The sequence below is a fragment of the Eleginops maclovinus genome, chromosome 23, assembly GCF_036324505.1.
Source record: "Eleginops maclovinus isolate JMC-PN-2008 ecotype Puerto Natales chromosome 23, JC_Emac_rtc_rv5, whole genome shotgun sequence".
Lineage (NCBI taxonomy): Eukaryota > Metazoa > Chordata > Actinopteri > Perciformes > Eleginopidae > Eleginops > Eleginops maclovinus.
In genome coordinates this window covers 3,560,947-3,579,691 of record NC_086371.1, presented here as the reverse complement: position 1 = coordinate 3,579,691, position 18,745 = coordinate 3,560,947, and the positions used below count along the sequence as shown (strand labels likewise).

Genomic DNA, 18,745 nt, shown 5'->3' with positions numbered 1-18,745 from the left:
TAGAAATAAAGTGTTCATTAATTTGGGACAGTGTATAAACTATGCTACTATTAGTTGCTTACCATGGCAGCTCTACGAAAGCTTTACTTTTCAGGTTGTATATGAAAGCATCATTTGCCGAGATATACAACAAAACAATAAAAAAAACTAACACTATGGAATAAAGTCGGGGTTAATCATTAACTATATTTTTGAGTATTTATTTAATTCAAATAATTTAAATAAATACAATAAATAAACACAATTCTTGTTTACCCGGATGTGTACAGCTTCTACTTCCGTCGACTCTGTGAGCCCCACTCAGCGAAGATGGCGAGCGGAGGGATCTCGGTCGCTTCGCTGTGGACCGAAGTGAACCGCTGTGGGCAGAATGGAGACTTTACAAGAGCCCTTAAAGCTCTGACTAAAAGTACGTATTCGCATCTTTCATTGCTACTATAAAACAACCCGAAAATGGTAGTATACAGTGAACAAATGCGGTCTATTTCTTGAGTTGCTAAGCAGCATGACCAGCTGTTAGCATGTGGCTAAGCTAACTGTAGTTAGACATGTACTTGTGAGGTGTCTCAAACACGAAGTTAGCTTTGTATAGCAAACATATATTCATATTTGTATACTTCAGTATTGTTGCTACAAACGCATCGAGTTTGTGTAGGTTTTATATAACGTAGTAAAGTAGTATTTAGCTAAAGACATGCGTGGTCCTTCTCTGACTAGTGACGTGTCCCTAGCCTTGCAGCTAACTGATCATGGAGGGCAGCTAACCAGCTTTCAGTCAGCTGTCACCAGACCCTCAGAATAGTGTATTCTCTTCTAATAATACTGTTTTCCGTCCACAGTAAATCAGTTGGATTTTGCACCTGTTTCTTTAATTTGCTGTTTTCTTCCTTCCAATATTTAGCATACTCGTGATACAAACATTGTAATCAACATACACATGTACTGACATCATAAGTCCCTTAGAAACCGATACACAAATGCATCATTACCCAATGCCAACCTCAAGCTCGTCACTTTCCTTTCATTTTATTGCGGTATTTTCATATTATAGTGCAGGTAACATGCACTGTAGAAGACAACATTTATTAGTTTAAATAAGTTGTATTTGTTTGCCTCAATTCACCTATTTTCCTCCTTCTGTATTTTTTATAGTGAACTTAAGTCAAGCTAACTTAATCATTTCTATTTATTCTCCTTTTTGATTTGCTGTAATTTTTATAGTGAACTTCAGTTATTTTTCACTGTTGCTCATGTTTCAGCAAGATTCATTTCTTACTTAATCCTTTCTATTTATTCTCCTTTCTCATTTGGTTTATTTGAAGCAATCCCCTTTTCATGATTACCGGTGTCTTTGTGTCCAAACATCACACTCTTTGAAAATCCCTTTAATCTGCTTTGTTTTATCTTTATTCACAGTTCTGCAAGAGAACAGGGACGATGTGACGGCCGTTCACTGTAAAATAGTTTGCCTGGTTCAGAACGGCGGCTTCAAAGAGGCGCTGAATGTCATGAACACTCATTCCAAACTGCTCGGCAGGTAATCGACTGTGTTCTGTGTTTTTCTGTCTCTCTATAACTCAATTTGCTTTGTTTATATTAACACTGGAACAATGGTTTGATTAACCAAAAAGGCAACCACTAACATAATTTACTATTTCTAACCGTAATATTCTCTGGTTACAGATTCTCTAATGTTACTGTTTACTCACGGTTTCAAGTTATTGCTAATTGAATAGTTTGGTGTTTGATATATTTGACATTTTGATTATTATACGCTACTGTTTAATCTACTATTAATTACAGATTCTGTGTAGAGCACAGTTTTGTAGTAAAGCAGACAAAAGTGCTTTATATAGTGAAAAAACAATAAATGAGTAGTAGATGGCTTGCATTTACAATCTATGATGCAAATGAAGCAGCGATGGCTTGAATATGACTCTTAATGATACTCTCTTATAATTGCCTTCAGCAGATAGTTTGTTCCATACTCGATGAGAATAGGCACTAAAACATAATCAGATATGTTTTATTAGACACAACTAGTTATATTAAATATCAATAAAGCCTACTTGCTGCTCTGTTGACTAGGGCTGAACGATTAATTGCATCTGCGATAATATCGCGATAGGACAAAACAAGATTTTCCAACCGCAAAGGCTGCGATTTGATCTGGTCACGTGACTTGCGAGCGAGCGAGCGAGCCGAGCAAGCGAGCAGGCAGGGAAAGAAGTCCACGCTGCGCTTGAACCTGTTGCACAATGGCCTCGGGCTCGTCAGAAGAGTGCACGGCTGGAAGTTTGGTACCAAAGAGGGGCGGCACGTCAGTTGTGTGGAATTATGTTGGCTTTGAAAAGGAAGATGCTGCACAATGTCAGGTATTGTGCAGAACGTGCCTCGCTACTGTTGCTACCTCACCAGGTTCACGATTGTAATCACGATTGATTTATTGCTTGTGTTTGTTGAAAAATACATGAGAAGAGGACCTTGAAAAAATAATCGCATATTAAATCGCAATTGCAATATTGAGGAAAAAAATCGCAATTAGATTATTTTCCAAAATCGTTCAGCCCTATGTTTAATATAAAGCCACTGTGTTCAATGCTTTTAACAGATAACAGTATTAAAAACTGGCTTCTTTCATGATTTACTAAAACAACTTGATTACTTATTCTGCAGTTGGCTCTATCTCCCCACTAAAATAACGTTGATTCCTCCTCTTTCTCAGTGAGGTTGTGTTTGAGAAGGCGTACTGCGAATACCGGCTGAACCGAGTGGAAAACGCCCTGAAGACCATCGAGTCTGCTCCGGAACAAACAGACAAGCTGAAGGAGCTCTATGGCCAAGTGGTAAGGCTAAAGAGCATGTCATTATTGCTGGATCCTGTTTGTTTGTAGACCTTGCTTTTAAACCCTGTATATTGAAAGCAGACAGTGTTCCCTGCCCAGCACTTTGCTTATGAATTTGAGGGGAAGGCATTAAAACCCCTTAGCTTTTTCTCTGAACCTTGTTGTAAATTTAAATTCAAGGACTCCTGCTGATTGGAAGCATCTCTCTCTTTATTTTACAGCTGTACAGGATGGAGCGCTACAATGACTGCAAGTCCGTCTACACAGACCTGATCAGGAACTCCCAGGACGAGTACGAGGAGGAGAGGAAGACCAACCTCTCTGCTGTGGTGGCCTCCATGAGTCAGTGGGAGGAAGCGCCGTTGGTAAGCACTTCTAACCAGATAAAGAAAAGTGTAATGTGGTTTATTTATTTTCTAAACATGCATCTATTGTAATATTTGGTTATCAAGAAGATGTGTTCCATGTTCTTCTACAGGAGGATCTGGGTCTGCCTGAGTCCACGTATGAGCTGTGCTACAACGCTGCCTGCGCTCTGATTGGTCAAGGACAGCTGACAGAGGCGCTCAGCAAACTACAGGAGGCAGAGGGTCAGTCCCTCTCTGTTCTGCACTTCTGTCAGACTTCTATTTACCCCTTCTTTGATCTGGCATTAACTGGTTGTTTTTATTTCACAGAGCTGTGCAGAGTGTCTTTGGCAGATGATTCTGTGAGTGTTGTTTGATTTCTCCTGAAAATATTTAACTCTATTCATCAAGAATCATCACTTTTAGCAGAAGAAGGTTGCCTTGAAGAAGTATAAACTCTCAAATAGGCACAAATAATAATGAATGGCTTTCATCTTGTTTTAAGTCGATTTCTTTTGTAAGTGCAGAGTGAAGCTGTGCGGTTGAAGCTTACTGAACAGCCCAGACTTGATTCCCCAGAAATATTCCGGTTAAAGATCAGGATTTTTAAATGTTTGATCAAATAGGAATAATGCTGGTGTTTTTCTGCATACTACATGTACAACTATGCCCATGCTTGTGCTAAATAATTGTTTGTTTGTCCCTTTCAGGATGTGACTGAGGAGGACATCGACTCAGAGCTGGCTGTAATTCATTCTCAGATGGCGTACGTCATGCAGTTACAGGGCCGGACAGACGAGGCTCTGCAGCTCTACAACCAGGTCATCAAGCTCAAGTGAGGGAATCACTTCTGAAAGCTGAGGAAGGAAATAAAGCATTAATGCCGTTGTATTCCAGTGTGTTGTGTGATTGTACTTGTGTGTTAAAGCCTGTTACGCTGTTGCATTTATGTACACAAGCTGTTTGTTTTTGGTAGTATGTGTAAACAGTGTAGATGTTAAATGAATATGCCATGCTCTTTATTTGCAGGCCATCAGATGTGGGGCTGCTCGCTGTGACTGCCAACAATATCATTACAATAAACAAGGTGAGTTTATGATGCTAAATACGATTACATGCACAAAATATTCCAAGTTAGGCCCAACATAAAAGCTTGGATTTATCGATATATCCCACACACCTATATTGGAAAATAGGGTAATTTCCTAAGAAGCACTAATTCTGAATATCGAAACAGAGTAAGATGTTTACAGGACCTGCATAACATTCGGAATAGTAGTACAAAAAATAGTTGTGGAATGTTGATCTGTATTTCAACGCATTCAATCTCACTAACTAAATCTTCAACTCTTCGAAGTCCACCAGGAGGAAATGTGATTTAATTTAAGCTCTGTCTGTTTCCGTAGGACCAAAACGTGTTTGACTCGAAGAAAAAGGTGAAGCTGACGAACGCTGAAGGTGTGGAGTACAAGCTGGCCAAGAAGCAGCTGCAGGCCATCGACTTCAACAAATCCCTGCTGGCCATGTACACTAACCAGGTAGAGGATCAGCTGTTATCATTCAGAGGAAGAGGAGAGCAGTGATGGCTGACTTCTCAGTGTTAGATCCCGTTACTAATCTGGATATGTCTGTGCATTAACACCAACAGGCTGAGCAGTGCAGGAAACTGGCGTCCAGTCTTCAGTCTCAGAATCCGGGTCACCCCCGGCCGGTCCTCATCCAGGTGGCTCAGCTGTGCAGAGAGAAGCAGCACAGCCGAGCCATCGAGCTGCTGCAGGTACTGAGTGATACACTGCTGGTTGTCTTGAATCTAAATGAATCCTCCTGCTTTTCTTTCTGATCATGCAAAAAGTGAAGCACTGACTATAGATATCTATACTACACAAGTACGTCTAGTTTTATTGACAGGCATAGCAAATGGATAAGAGTTACAGGCACACAGAATGCAACACATGCCTGGAGACATTTGAATGATCCTAGAATTGCTGATTAATGCAGGGTCCCTACAAAGCCTTGAACGTTTGACAGGGTTTCCTCAGGCCCAAGAAAGGTTTTGCATTTGAGGCTGGAAAATCAAGGTGTTGACAGTTCAATTTATAACTATTTAGAGGACATAATGAAGGCTGTGGTACCTTGTGCTTGAATGTGAAAAGCTGCTGAACCCTTTGTTTTGAACACATTCAGTGATTTGTGTTTTCTTGCACCATGCTTACTTATTATCCTTTTGTCTTCCAGCAATTCTCAGACCAACATCCAGAGAGTGCTTCTGGCATCAAACTGACAATGGCACAACTCTATTTAATACAAGGTACGGATATGATTTATGGTTTCATTACTAACCCTACTCTTACGGGGTATCAGCTCTACATCTCCAGGTTCCTTAAAAAAAAAGAAGCTTTTAATACATATATTTTTTTTAAATGAGGCAGTTTAGTCATTTTCAGTTGGTTTTTATGGTCACATGGCTGCGTTTGTGTGATAATACTCGTTTTTTTGGTCTGTCTTTGGTCTTTAGGTCACGTAACAAAAGCTTGTGATGTTCTAAGGTCCATTGAAGAGTTCAAGCACAAATCGGGGATGGTAAGTGTGTTCAGATTTGCCTTTTCTATAAAGCGTGGCTGGTTTACGTACCCTGGTAACTGTGTAACCTCTACGATTCAACTCTAATCTAAACTGTGTCGTTGACTCGTCAGATTTCCGCTCTGGTAACGATGTACTCCCATGAAGAAGACATCGACAGCGCTATCGAGGTTTTCAAACAAGGGATCGAGCATTACCAGTCCAAGCAGGTTTGTGTCTTAAATGTATGTTCTTGGATTTGTGCAGAAACATCAGAGTACTTGATAGGAATGATCCAAAACAAACATGGGGTCATAATGCAGAATATACCAGCTGCCACTCTCCACCTAAAGTCGAGGCTGTTAGTAATAATTTACTGACACGTTAAGCCATGACAGGAAGTCATTTCTGAATGTGTTTTGATTTAATAATCTTCCTCCTCCACAGCCCGGATCTGCTGCTCACTTGGCCCTCGTACGAGAAGCTGCCAATTTCAAGCTGAAGTACGGACGGAAAAAAGAAGCCATCAGTGATCTGGAGCAGCTGTGGAAGTGAGTTCAGCCCCGTAGAAACACTCTGTGGTTCAGAGCGGAGTGTTTGTGATGATGTGGTTATCTCTCAGCTGTTGATTCTGCTTATTGTTCAATCAAAACATCATTAGGTTCTTATGGAGCAGGAAAACTAAAATGCGTCTTGTTTTTTCTTCTCAAAAAAGGCAAAACACCAACGACATCCACACACTGGCACAACTCATCTCGGCGTACTCTCTGGTGGACACAGATAAAGCCAAATCGTATCCTTTGACCTCCTGAAATCAATACATATCTTTGTTGTTTTAGACTTATCTTGGATAGATAAGAAATATGAAGACACCACCTTGTGATTTTGGAAAATATAATTATTCACTTGTTTAATTTCTAGACAAAACGGTTGACTGCTTAGTTGTGAAATTGCCAGAATTAAAAATGTATTTATTTTCAGCTCTAGAAGACCACACCACAGAAGCTAAAGAACAGTATTGTGTTAACTGTATAGAAAACTGTAATGGAGCCTCATTATTTGTTATCCAAGCTGAGATGAACACTATATTTTAATTCTATTTCATATATGCTATGACCTCTTGAACACCATTTAGTTCCTAACAGTAGAAGTGCAAAGAGGACTACAGGGTGTACCTTTTCAAATGCCAATATAAAATAGGTTTTCCTAAGCATTCTGTGCAGCCTCAGCAAACACCTCCCCTCCGCAGAAACGATGGCCTTAAATGTGGACGTGGACGAGCTGGAGAACTCCCACGGAGCGAACTACGTCAGGAAAAAGGCTGCTAAGGTCATCGGAGAAAACCTTCCCAAAGAACAGAGGTGTGAACTGTCATTACTGTGTTCACACTGGCTTCAGAAATATACTAGATGGTTTTAAAAAAGTATTGACACTTTCACCTTCTTTATGCCGTCTGGATTTGTTTTACAGCCAAGGCGAGATCAAAAAGAAGAAGAAGAAAAAGAAAGGTAAGACATTTCTCAAATATTGTTTGGACCGAAATGGAAACTTGCTTTCACAAAATGCTTGAAAAAGGCCTCAACTTAACTCCTTAAGAGCTGTCATAACCTTAGCATCTTGTTATTGACCAGAGATCTGTCTAACCTGTCGTTGTTTTTGTAGGCAAACTGCCCAAGAACTGCGACCCCAAAGCGACCCCTGACCAGGAGCGGTGGCTGCCCATGAGGGAGCGTTCCTACTACAGAGGCAAGAAGAAGGGCAAGAAGAAGGACACGATCGGAAAAGGAACACAGGGAGCGACAGCAGGAGCTTCAGCCGAGCTGTGAGTGAACAATCACGTCGATATACACATCTCCTGCAGGTGGAGCTCTCTGGGCTGTTTGTTGTTCGGGAAACCCAGTTGTTAACTTGTCTCATGGAGGAAAAGCTCAGAAGATTCTCCTTTCTGTTTCCGTGTCAATGAATCCTCAGTGGAGATGTCCCGCAGTGTTACTTCAGCCAGAAGTTATTCTCAGTCTCAGCCAAAGTGTAAATACACAAGTAAACTTCTCAAATGTGAGGTTACTATGCTTTTCACAGTTTGTCTTTGTATATTAAATACTAACTTTATTAGTTTTAAACAAAACAATGAGTAGAGGTGATTTAAGGTATAATTCACAGTCACGTCATTTTTTATTTATTTTAGTTTCAATTTTGAGTCTAAAACCGAAACCGATTGTTGGGAATAGGCTGTCTTGCTTCATGCTCTAAATATACCTACTACCAAGTACTATGCTGAAAATTAGCGATGTGTGTTCTCATTTAAGTCTTGAAAAGAGAGCAAAGGAGCATTTTTTGAAACCACATTTATTTAAATGTTCCTTTAAAGTATTCACAGACACGAGACACAGTGTTTGTCAAGCATCACATTTGGTGCTTTTTAGCTGCTAACCAATTCCAGAATGGACAAATACTTCCTTGCCTCTAACATGAATTATCCCCCCCCCCCCCCCCCCCCCCAGGGATGCAAGTAAGACAGCCAGCAGCCCCCCTACCTCTCCCAGACCAGGGTCTGCATCCGGCTCCTCCACGGCCCCCGCAAGCAACGTGGTCCCCCCGCGACAGCAGAAACCTGCAGCGTCGGGGGCAACGCGCAAGAAGGTACCACAGAAGAAGAAGAAAGGAGGCAAAGGAGGCTGGTAGTCGAGGGGAGCGTCCCGTGACACACGGCTGCCTCAGAGAAATCCGCTTTTTTATTTTCAAGTTTTATTTTTGTTCTGACCATTCATTGAATTCTGTGAAACCAAAAGCTGCCCTCTGCTATTCTTTGGCATTGATTTGTAGTTAAAAGTACACAGAAGAGTATTTAAAGGACGTTTCCACAGAAATTAACTTTTCGTTGCTCTGCAAAACCAAGTGTTTTTACTCGCGACCTTGTGAGGTCACAGTGGAATTAATTAAAAACAGATATTGCCATTTATTATTTGTCATTAAAGGTTCAGATGAATGGTACCATGTTTTTGTTTTCTTCACTTTTACCTGGTGCTCCATCTTCTTAATCCAAATTGCTCACATGTAATTGACAGACATTCAGAAACGTCTCTAAATGTCTTTAAGGAGTCGGTTAATCCACTCTCACTCTATTCAATCAAACAATTTCACTACTGACTTCAAGAGCTTACATATCGATGGTTATGATGGTAAGAAAACTGCTTTTTCAAGGCAACATGAAGTACGTTTTTGGGAGAATTGTCCTTAATATCTCTTGGTTCTGAGTAATAGGATATCACACTCTGTTTTGCTTCATGTTTTCTCTTAAATTGTCCTTTTACTTTCAATCAGCTACAAAAACAAGTGATAAGGAATATTTATTTTTTAATCCCTGTGTTGGTCTAAATTCAAGCAGAAACACATTTAGATTCTTGAATTGTATTCTGTCCAGAGCATGTTTTCAGACCAGACAGGTGATCCCTTTTTGTTAAGTCTTAATAAAACCCTTAACAAAGACACATGACCCGTGTGCTTCCTAAGACATAAATACTGCTCTTGAAACGTATGTTGATCTGTGTGTGGGGTCAGCATTTGGATAATGTGGTTTATGCTGTGATGGAAACTTCTGGAGCAATGGAGACAAATCTCAGAGAGACAGAGGGAAAGCTGGAACTTTGATGGCCGGAGAATTGACATGAGCTGACAGAGCGGTTGCCTGACCAAATCTGAAGATCTCTACTGTAGTACGAGGTTTTAAGTAGTTCAGAATGGACAATCAACATTCTTCAATCACCAGACTAAACAGGAACGGACACTATCTAACTAAAGCTGGCAATAGAATATGCGCACAAGAGCATCTAGAGCTAGATAAATAGGCGCCCAGATGTCCCTGAACAATAAACTCTCATGTCAGCGTGTGCTCGGTCAGAAACTGGCAACAACAAAGCACCCAAGCTGCCCCTCCTTCAGGGAGATTACAGCAACCCCAAGGCCAAAGAACTATACCATCAGAATAGAGACAGAGGAAGGAGAAAATGATGAACTAGGTCAAAGGTTAAACACCCAAGCAAAATATTCCCTAACATAAACTATTTTTTGAAGAACTTACCTTCATTTATTTGGGAAAAACGACAGATTTTTGCCCTGACTTAACAACCTTTTAGGTGTAGTAATACAGTATGTATTTGGAGTCACTGGGTCCCAGGACCAGGAAACTATTTAAACATTTTTTTCATCAAATATTCATATAAAATAGGTGACCCAAACTCAAGGAAAAACGTGTGTGTTGCTTTTTCCAGTGTAGAACTCAAAAAGCTTTTATTACAATATGGATGAGAAACAGAAGCGAGATAATATCCATTTATTTTAAGTCACTGACACAAAAATGAAGAAGAGTTAATATTGAATATCCAAACTAAAACTAACATCATTCAGACAGTGCCACCTGAGCCTCATGATCCTGATTCTTTACAGAGAGGATTTGCCTTCTCTAAAGCACACCTGCATGATTGACACTTCCGCTGGTGGGCGTGGTTTTCAGGTGATTAACTAATGACGAGCCTCACCTGCTCTGAATCCCTGCGGAGCTCTCAGACTCCTGATTGTCTCTGAGGTGTTAGTTTAGAGGACAGGATGCCTCGTTTGCGGCCTACTTTCAGTGACTTTTTCTACACCCCTCTGACGGAAGATGTGGAGGAACTACTGGCTTATTTCCAGCAGTCAAACTCCATCAGGTACGAGGATTTCGCCGCTGTTTGGAGGCAGATGGGCTTCTCAGATGTTTTCATAGGCATCGTCAGTATGGCTGAACAGAAGAGGTTCAGCAGAGTAGCCTTAGCCACGGCCGTGAAGTACTTCCTGCCTCCATTCAGCTATCAGATCCGTGTGGGAGGCCTGTATCTGATGTTTGGGTTGTACCACACTCAACTCTCTGTCCCCCCTGTGAGGATCAGACTCGCCCTGAAGGACTGGGACGTAATCCAGAAGTTCATCAAGGACTCTGGGGACTCGGGGCATCAAGATGTGATGTATATCTATCACAAGCTTGTTGCAGCAAAAGCCATTCACTTCACCGCCATGCCGCATCATCTCTCCTTCCTAAAGCAGAGGAAACAAAAGAAGGAAACCACGTGTGCAGCGTTTATTGGGAGGAGCATGGCCGTGCAGGAGCTCCTCTCCGCAGACATCCTGGAGGAGGTGAGCTACATCGAGAGCCAGTATGAGAACATGAAGGTGGAGGTCAAATGTGAGGCCAACATGACCCAGCGAGACTTCACCACACGCCTGAAAGACTGCATGGCAGGGCTCCTTACCTGGCAGCAGAAGACCTTCTCACAGGTGGAAGAATCACTCCGATTTTAAATTACTTTGTAAAGTAAAAGTCCCACATTCAATATTCAGTACTGCCTTACTCTTGTGATTATAGGTGTGTTTTTATCACAGCTGCAAAATGTAGAGCTAATTTAAATACTTTATATACTGCTGCTGGATTCCTCAACCTATAAATACATGTCAAAGTGTATTTAATGATTGATTTATATGTTGCATTAGCTCATCTAAATCTTAAGTATATAAAAGCTGTCTAATAAATGTAATGGAGTAAAAAGTACAATATTGGCTTCTAAAATGTAGAAAGTAGAATAACCTGAGTTACTTTACACCACTGCTCGCAGGACAACAAAGACAACGGTGGTGGAGATGATGATGATGATGATGATGACGATGATGATGATGAGGACGAGGATGAGGTGGAAAGGGAAGCTAAGGCCAACAGCACCAGGGCCAGACTCATCTCCTCCATCAAGCAGAAGAGCTACAGCAACTTCCAGGAGGAGTCCAAGGACCGGATGTACAGGCAGCCGAAGAAGGTGGAGTCCTCCAGCTCGGGAACAGAGCAGCGTAATGAGTCTGGGCGGAGAAAGAGGCCTCCATCTTTGAGGGCTCGGACCTGGAAGAGTCTCGGGGTGACGAGGGATGAGAGCCGGCTGCAGGCTTGGCTCCTCAGCGCTCCTGAGCAGAAGGAGAGGGTGCCGGTGAAGAGGATCAACCAGAAAGCACCGTTCGTACCGTGATGGGAAGGGAGGAGGGTGTTCAGCTCTGTAAAGATGTTCTGTTTGTTTTTGTTCCTCCAGGTTAAATAAAGTCTATTTCATTTGGGAAATGACCTCTTTGTTTGACTTATTTTACAACTGAAATGCAGAATTTCCTTTCAGAAGTGTTTTCCTGCCTAATCTCATAAGGGTAGGAACTTTTGTGCACATGGGATTACAATAGATTTAAGTATATTTCATAAAACAGTACTTCCATGTGCCCAAATACGAAACACAGTATCATAAGGAAATATGCTCAAATTTGCAGTGTAGAAATATGTAATGGTAGACATTAAATAAACCCAATAGTGTGTTTCCTTTTTTCAAAAATCCTGACTTTGAATATTGATTAATATATAAATGATTTTCCATGTTCCAATTACTCTTAGAAACAATCAGTATTTTGTTAATGTTGCAATTAAGTACATTTACCTAGTGAGCCTACTTTCTACCACTGGTTATAATCAAGGGGCAACCTCCGGGCTGAGCAGTGAACTGAGCACTGGCTCCAAAACAGAGCAATTTACTTGTTAAAATGCCAATTTTTACAGCAGAAATAAACATGTTTACAGTGTGGTACAAAAACTGCTTTCGGTCTCTATAGCTAATTTCTCTATTCGTGACAACTGTGAGGAGGGTGGATTTCTATATAACTCTCCCGTTTTAATTATATTAAGGCTTAAAGTTATGCATAATTAAGGGCGTGGTCGCTTTGATTGACAGGTTAGCGCCGTCAGTGGGCGCTAGCCGCTAGTTGTCTGCTCTGCTAGCTCCGCTAATGCCAAGTTCACACTACACGATTTTTAGCCCAATCGGCCGCTCCCAGACGGATTTTGGAGCTCAGGGACGAATCGGCGTTAAATCGGCGTTAAATCGGGCTAGGCAGTCGGCATTTGATCGTTATGTGTGAACTGCTCAAGAGCAAGGTGAGACACTCCCCGACGCGTCCCCTGTCGGCGAGTCCAAATCCTGTAGCGTGAAAAGGGTTGCGCCCGGTAATGGGTGCGCCGACGAGCTACAGCCAATGAGAGCGCAAAAAAAAACGTGCCAAAACGTAGTTTGGAGACCAGACAGACTCCGGTGCTTTATCCTGGTGACAGATCGTGTAGTGTGTGACCCCCTGTCGCCGTTTAATCGCGTAGTGTGCGCACCACAACGACTTCAAGACTCCCGAGCGAGTTGTGTAGTGTGAACTGGCTAGCGGTCGTGCAAGGCATAACAGTCACTGCACTTGACCTGTCGGACATGTTGGTGCCTTTTGAATGCAAATATCAGACATAATATGGCTTGCTGTGCGAATAATTGTACTACCAGACCGTCCAAGAAGTCTAGTCTCCAGTTTTTTCGGTAAGTGAAACTTTATCATTAATTTAGCACCGTTAGCACTAATTATCAGTGTGTCTGCTCCATAGAATATATAAAGTATTGTCTGCTCAGTTGTTAGATTTGCTCGTTAGCTAGCTAATTAGCCGTGGGTTAGCCTTCGAGCAAGACGCCCACGATGCTAAACGGGAGCGTGTGATAGCCACCTTGCCGCTGGAGAAAATACTACCGCATGAGAGTAGCATACGGTAGCATGTAGCCTAGCTTGGAAGCCTTCGCTAGCTTGGAAGCTTCGAGCTAGATGGGCGTGTTTCAGTAGCCACGCCCGCTTCAGAGGTAGACTGGGAAGATGTCGACGTTGGGAGTCGCCCACTTTGAGCTTCATTACGGCTCTTCACAAAGCTATGGGTGACATCACGGATACTACGCCCATTATTTATACAGTCTATGGTTATAATGCATGATTGTTAAAAGAGTTGAATAATGGCGCCATCAAGCGGTTAGTTAGTAACACTGCAACTGAAAGCGGCGCACTTCTTTCCGGAAGTATCGTGCGGGAGGAGTTCAGCTTCCTGCCTGTTAATCCACTTGTTGATTCATGGAGGAGACCGAGGGGGTGGATACGAAGTGAAAGCACCACTGAAAAGTAAGAACAATGGTGGAAACAGACAGGTAAAAAGACAGGTAGATTGTAGAACATTAACCCCGGCTGTTGAGCACAATGTTCGGGTTGAGGATAGCCGGTGTCCTCGGAGCCTCCGTGGCTGTGGCTGGAGGAGTCGCTTATCTTATCTGGAACTACGCGTCCTCTCCCGGGGAGAAGGAGACCCAGGAAGGCGGTAAAGAGAACAAAACGCGGCTGGAGGAAGACTGTAAAAAGGCCGAAAATGAAGAAAAACGAAGGGAGGAAAATGCGAATGAACAAACTGTTGTCGTCGCTGCTGAAGCGCCGGTTGTCGCTGCAGAAGCTCCGAAAGCACCCGAGGTAAAACACGTTACCATGGACACACCTTCCGTTAGAAACCGTTGGTGGAGAGTGTAGTATTACTTGTAAATATAACGTTCCCCTTTAATATTGACATCCGAATGTACTTAAAATGATAGTTTCAGTATTCAAAGTTGATCGAAAATGATCTTAATAACAGCAGCTTTAGTTTATATTTTATTATGATCTTCTTCCAGGGTGTATAAACTACTACTTCAACCAGCTGAATAAATACCAAGCTATATTTTATGGCCACACGTTCATACTAGTTCTCTGGATTGTGCCATGGGGGGTTCTGGGAAATGTAGTGCTTACCTGACCATTAGATTGGAATGCATTTATTATATTAAAAGTGAAACAAAAATAATTCATTTCAGAGACAGAAAATGTAAAAATTTGATGTTGAAACCTTTTGTTTAATTCCTGATTTCCTACATTTTAATATATCTTTACCATTTTCTGCTCATTAGACTGTGATGGCTATAATTCACCATGGACCAAAGAGTAATCTGTTACAATGAGTCTTGAAATTAACCACATATTAACCTTAATGTTTAACCTCATTGGCCATATCAGTATTTGGGAAATTCATTTACTGGCTGTTGGGAAAACTTCAAAATAGTAGCAGCTCTAAAGCTGTGATTAAAACATACATCAAATAAATCAAACAATACATTTATTGATTCTACAAATCTTGACGGTATCAGTACAGAAATTGGTGTATCAAAAAATTCCAGATAGTTTTCTGCCTTCTTCTGCTGTGTGCTGATTTTGTTTGCACTGTAGTCCAAGCCAGTGCAGTCAGCAGGGACTCAGGTTCTGGTTCTGGGTCTGGATGGAGCCGGTAAGACCAGCCTGCTGCACTGTCTGTCCACCGGCTGCCTGGAGCACGACATGGAGCCGACGCACGGCTTCAACGCCGTCTCCATCAGCAGAGAGGACCTGCAAATCGAGTTCCTGGAGAGTAAGTCCTGAACCCAAAAGAGATGATCCCCAATGTGACCGGTCACTTCTGCTCCTATAAAGTGGGGCAGGGATGTTCGCATTGCAAGGGCTTCTTTGACAAAAAGCTAATAGGATTTTTCCATGGTACTTGAAGGGTAATCTCCACATATCAACACCACTTTTAAAATAATTGAAGCTTCAATGCCATAGCTAATGCTGTGCTATGAATGAACTACATCTCGGTCACATGACTTCACATTACCACCACTAAGCTAAATGACATGATAACGTTAGCAGTCTCATTTAGTCACTTGTTGAACAGGATGTCACAGTCTCATGTCTGTGTTTCAGTTGGAGGTAAAGCGGAGCTGAGGCCCTACTGGCAGAAGTACATGTCCAAGGCGCTGCTGCTGGTCTTCGTGGTCGACTCCTCCAACCCGGAGCTCTTCCCCGTCGCTAAGAAACATCTCCATGAGCTGCTGGCCTCTGACCCCCGCCTGCCTTTAATGGTACTGGCCAACAAGCAGGTGAGCGTGACAGAACAAACACTCCACATTGATTTCAACAAAAGCCTGCAAGCCTCTCAAAGTATTATGAACAGTTAATAAATAGAGACTTTGTTTCAACATGGGATGCAGTATTATATTAGTTGATTAAGATTCATTGTAGATTGGTCTAAAAATGGTCAGAAATAATGCACAAATGTCCATCACAGTGTCCCAGAGTCTAAGTGAAGACTTGGTGTGTCAGATCAGAACCACATAACCCAAAGAAATTCAATTAGTTTTTACACAAGAGGAAGAAAATTAGAATACATGTTCATTTGGAACCAGAACAGAAGTATAGCCATTGAACTTCTTCCATATTTGCTTAAAAACAAGAGATGTCATTTAAAGAATCTAGGTAACATTGCACCTGGATTTAATTTGCATTTCTTTACAATCCGCTCGATAATATGATCAAAATCAGACACAGTAAATGGTTTATTTGACTAATATCATAAGGAAATGCCGTTTTGTTCATGCAAAGTTATTGAGTATGAAAAGAATCGACTCTTTGTTTACGACAGTCTGTGTAGGAAATGATTTCATGAAAGCATAGAAAGGATTTCTCTCTCAGGTCTTATATCTACGTGACTTTAATAGCTTAGTAATTTTAAGACGTAGGACATTTTGAAAGCTGGAGGGTTAATTCTCCTCATGTCTAACTCGTGTTTCCAGGACCTTCCAGGATCCTGCGGCATCACCGACCTGCACGACGCTCTGTTTCTGTCCGGGGCCGGGGACCGCAGGTTGTTCCTCATCGGCACCCACGTGAAGAAGGGCGAGGCCGAGCTCAGCTCCGGCGTTCAGGACGCTCGAGACCTGATCCTGCAGATGGTCTCTGACAGCAGATAAGACACTCCTGCTTAATCCTGGGTTTTTGATTTAACAGGTTCTCTGCACCTTTTGGTCGAGACCTTTATTTATTTATGAGAAAATTAAAAAGTATTTGCCGTCTTGATTTGAGTAAACTAGAATCTGGATTTATTTAAAGACGCTAAAAACCGATTTTGTGGTTCACCGTTACCAACAAACTAGATCTTCAGAGTTGTTTTGTTGTCTTAATTTAAACTTAAGGCCTACAGGAAGCTCTTATGTTCAAACGTTATAGTCACCAAAGATTTATTTTCACCAAATCGGATGTTGAGTCTCATCAACAGAGCCATACATGTTCCACTTTACTGACTGTTACTGTGCTGCTTATTCCTAATGCCACTCAGCGCTGTAGGTGATGGTCGGACGGTACAGAATCTCAGTGGCTTTATTTCAGGGTGTAGGTTTAATCAAGCCATCAGATTCATCACCAGCAAAGCTAACCGTCTTTTAGCTTCAGTTTGTGCCAGAAAACTAAATGTAAAAGCACTGTCGACTCTAACGGAGTTATTTATCTGGACTGCATCATAGTGTTTTCCATGTGTCGTGATCTGAAGAATATAAAATAGCTCGACTCCTAAAGCTCTCCTATGATGTTTTTATGAGGAAAAGAGCTGTCATTTCAACCTAATATGAGGCTTCTGATTAAGATCTGGTATTATTACTTCACATTTTGGCAAAACACACCCGAAAAAGCTGCTCTATTCAGGTGGTACGTGATGTTTTGTGTACTTTTAACTCTGAAGCCGTGACTTCTTTCTGCCATCTCGCACGGCAACATGCATTTGAACTATTGCAGCTTTAAAACATAAGAAAGGATTGTTCCCAAGCTCTCTAATGACCCGTTAATATTTGAACTGATAGAGAAAGTCGACACAAAACCCACCCAAGCATCGTCTAAATAAAACAGTGGTTTAACTAAGCATTTCAAATGAGGTCTGCCTTAAAAATCAGCTGTTTTATTGTCATTTAATTATTGAAAACAAGTCACCTGAACCTTAACACTACCCATCACTGTTACTGCAGGGTGTTATTGTTGGATCACATTATTGGTTTTGTAATAAATGTTCGTACATACTTTAATACGTGTTTTCTAGTCACTTTTGTAATAATGTGTTGTTGTTGTTGTTGTTGTTGTTGTTTAGAGAGATGTACACAGCTGCTTGTTATAAAGTCTTAATGCTTTCTTATTGGGTGAAATGTGTCTGTAAACATTGGGATAAAAGGGAAATACACCGTACGTGCAAAGCCTTCAGGAGTACCATTTATAAGGAGGTTTGAAAAAAGAAGCACTTTTTATTTCCTCTACATTTTCAGAGCCTTTTACCAAAAGCAACATGTCAAACAGACAGTATTTGTGTGAACAGTTTGAATGTATTTTTTCACACTTAAATAAATTGTTTCCACTAAATGTGTTGGTTGTTGTGTGGTTTGTGTTTAATGTGTTGAACTCATGATGCACACAGGTACACATGGACAAAGATAGTTAGGGCCACAGGAAGAAGGAAGTCGACATTTTGGAAAAAAAATGCAGATATTTTTTTTTTTTACGAAAAAGTAATAATTTAGAAAAAAGAATCTGACGTTTTCAAAACATTCCAGAAATTAAAAGACAAGTCAGATCTTTTAGAAAAATTATTAATTTAGAAGAAATTGTCGTACATTTTAAGAAAGTAGAACATGGAACAGGAAATAAGTTCCAAAAAGTGTCGACGTGTGGCACAGTGTGTAGGTGACTGCGCTCAAACCAGCCTCCACTCTGGAAAACACGGTCAGGCCAGCCCGTGAAAGTTGATCACTAATCTGGAGAAAAGTCCTCTCATTGAAATGAATCGTTCTTTCCCTTGATATATAACTGGATTACATTCATTGCTATCAAACACCGTGTTGTTACATCACCTGTAGTGCTACACTTCAGCCTCTTGTGGTGAAACTGATCATTACCACACTTTAATTTCCCATCTTACTTAACATGTGAAAAAGTAACTTTGCAAACCTTTTTTTGGTATCTGTTTTGAAGTTATACAATATATGATAGGCTAAAAAGCAATAACTGAATCATTGATCACTATTTCCTTTTCATCCGTGCCTCTAAGCTCTTCCACATTTTCCTTAGGTAAAAAAAAGATCACGTTAGCGTCTGACATTTGATCTATCGTCGACCATCACAGTAGTCATCTGGAACCTGATCCAAACCCCGCTGACCTGCATCTCATGCGTCTTGAGACGATGGTTAGCAGACTCCAGTTTCAAGGAGTCCTCAGGT

The 18,745-nt window shown here is 41.3% G+C and overlaps 3 protein-coding genes across 3 annotated transcripts; all 3 read left to right on the top strand.

Moving 5' to 3' along the window:
• The first annotated feature begins 269 nt into the window (after positions 1-269).
• srp72 (signal recognition particle 72) lies at positions 270-9,238 on the top strand. The gene is made up of 19 exons (XM_063876261.1): positions 270-409; positions 1,417-1,537; positions 2,726-2,846; positions 3,068-3,211; positions 3,325-3,436; positions 3,524-3,555; positions 3,904-4,028; positions 4,223-4,280; positions 4,600-4,731; positions 4,842-4,970; positions 5,429-5,501; positions 5,709-5,773; positions 5,887-5,982; positions 6,200-6,303; positions 6,468-6,545; positions 6,976-7,113; positions 7,223-7,260; positions 7,415-7,574; positions 8,254-9,238. Exons 1-19 carry the CDS (start codon positions 310-312, stop codon positions 8,432-8,434), a joined length of 2,007 nt encoding a protein of 668 aa, XP_063732331.1. The 5' UTR covers positions 270-309; the 3' UTR covers positions 8,435-9,238.
• A 1,040-nt stretch (positions 9,239-10,278) lies between these two features.
• On the top strand, positions 10,279-11,875 carry LOC134859479 (snRNA-activating protein complex subunit 1-like). The gene is made up of 2 exons (XM_063875987.1): positions 10,279-11,059; positions 11,395-11,875. The coding sequence occupies exons 1-2, from the start codon at positions 10,355-10,357 to the stop codon at positions 11,791-11,793; spliced, it is 1,104 nt and encodes a 367-aa protein (XP_063732057.1). The 5' UTR covers positions 10,279-10,354; the 3' UTR covers positions 11,794-11,875.
• A 1,697-nt stretch (positions 11,876-13,572) lies between these two features.
• arl9 (ADP-ribosylation factor-like 9) lies at positions 13,573-17,890 on the top strand. Its single transcript, XM_063876956.1, has 4 exons — positions 13,573-14,119; positions 14,906-15,083; positions 15,416-15,591; positions 16,285-17,890. Exons 1-4 carry the CDS (start codon positions 13,856-13,858, stop codon positions 16,459-16,461), a joined length of 795 nt encoding a protein of 264 aa, XP_063733026.1. The 5' UTR covers positions 13,573-13,855; the 3' UTR covers positions 16,462-17,890.
• Positions 17,891-18,745: the final 855 nt, after the last annotated feature.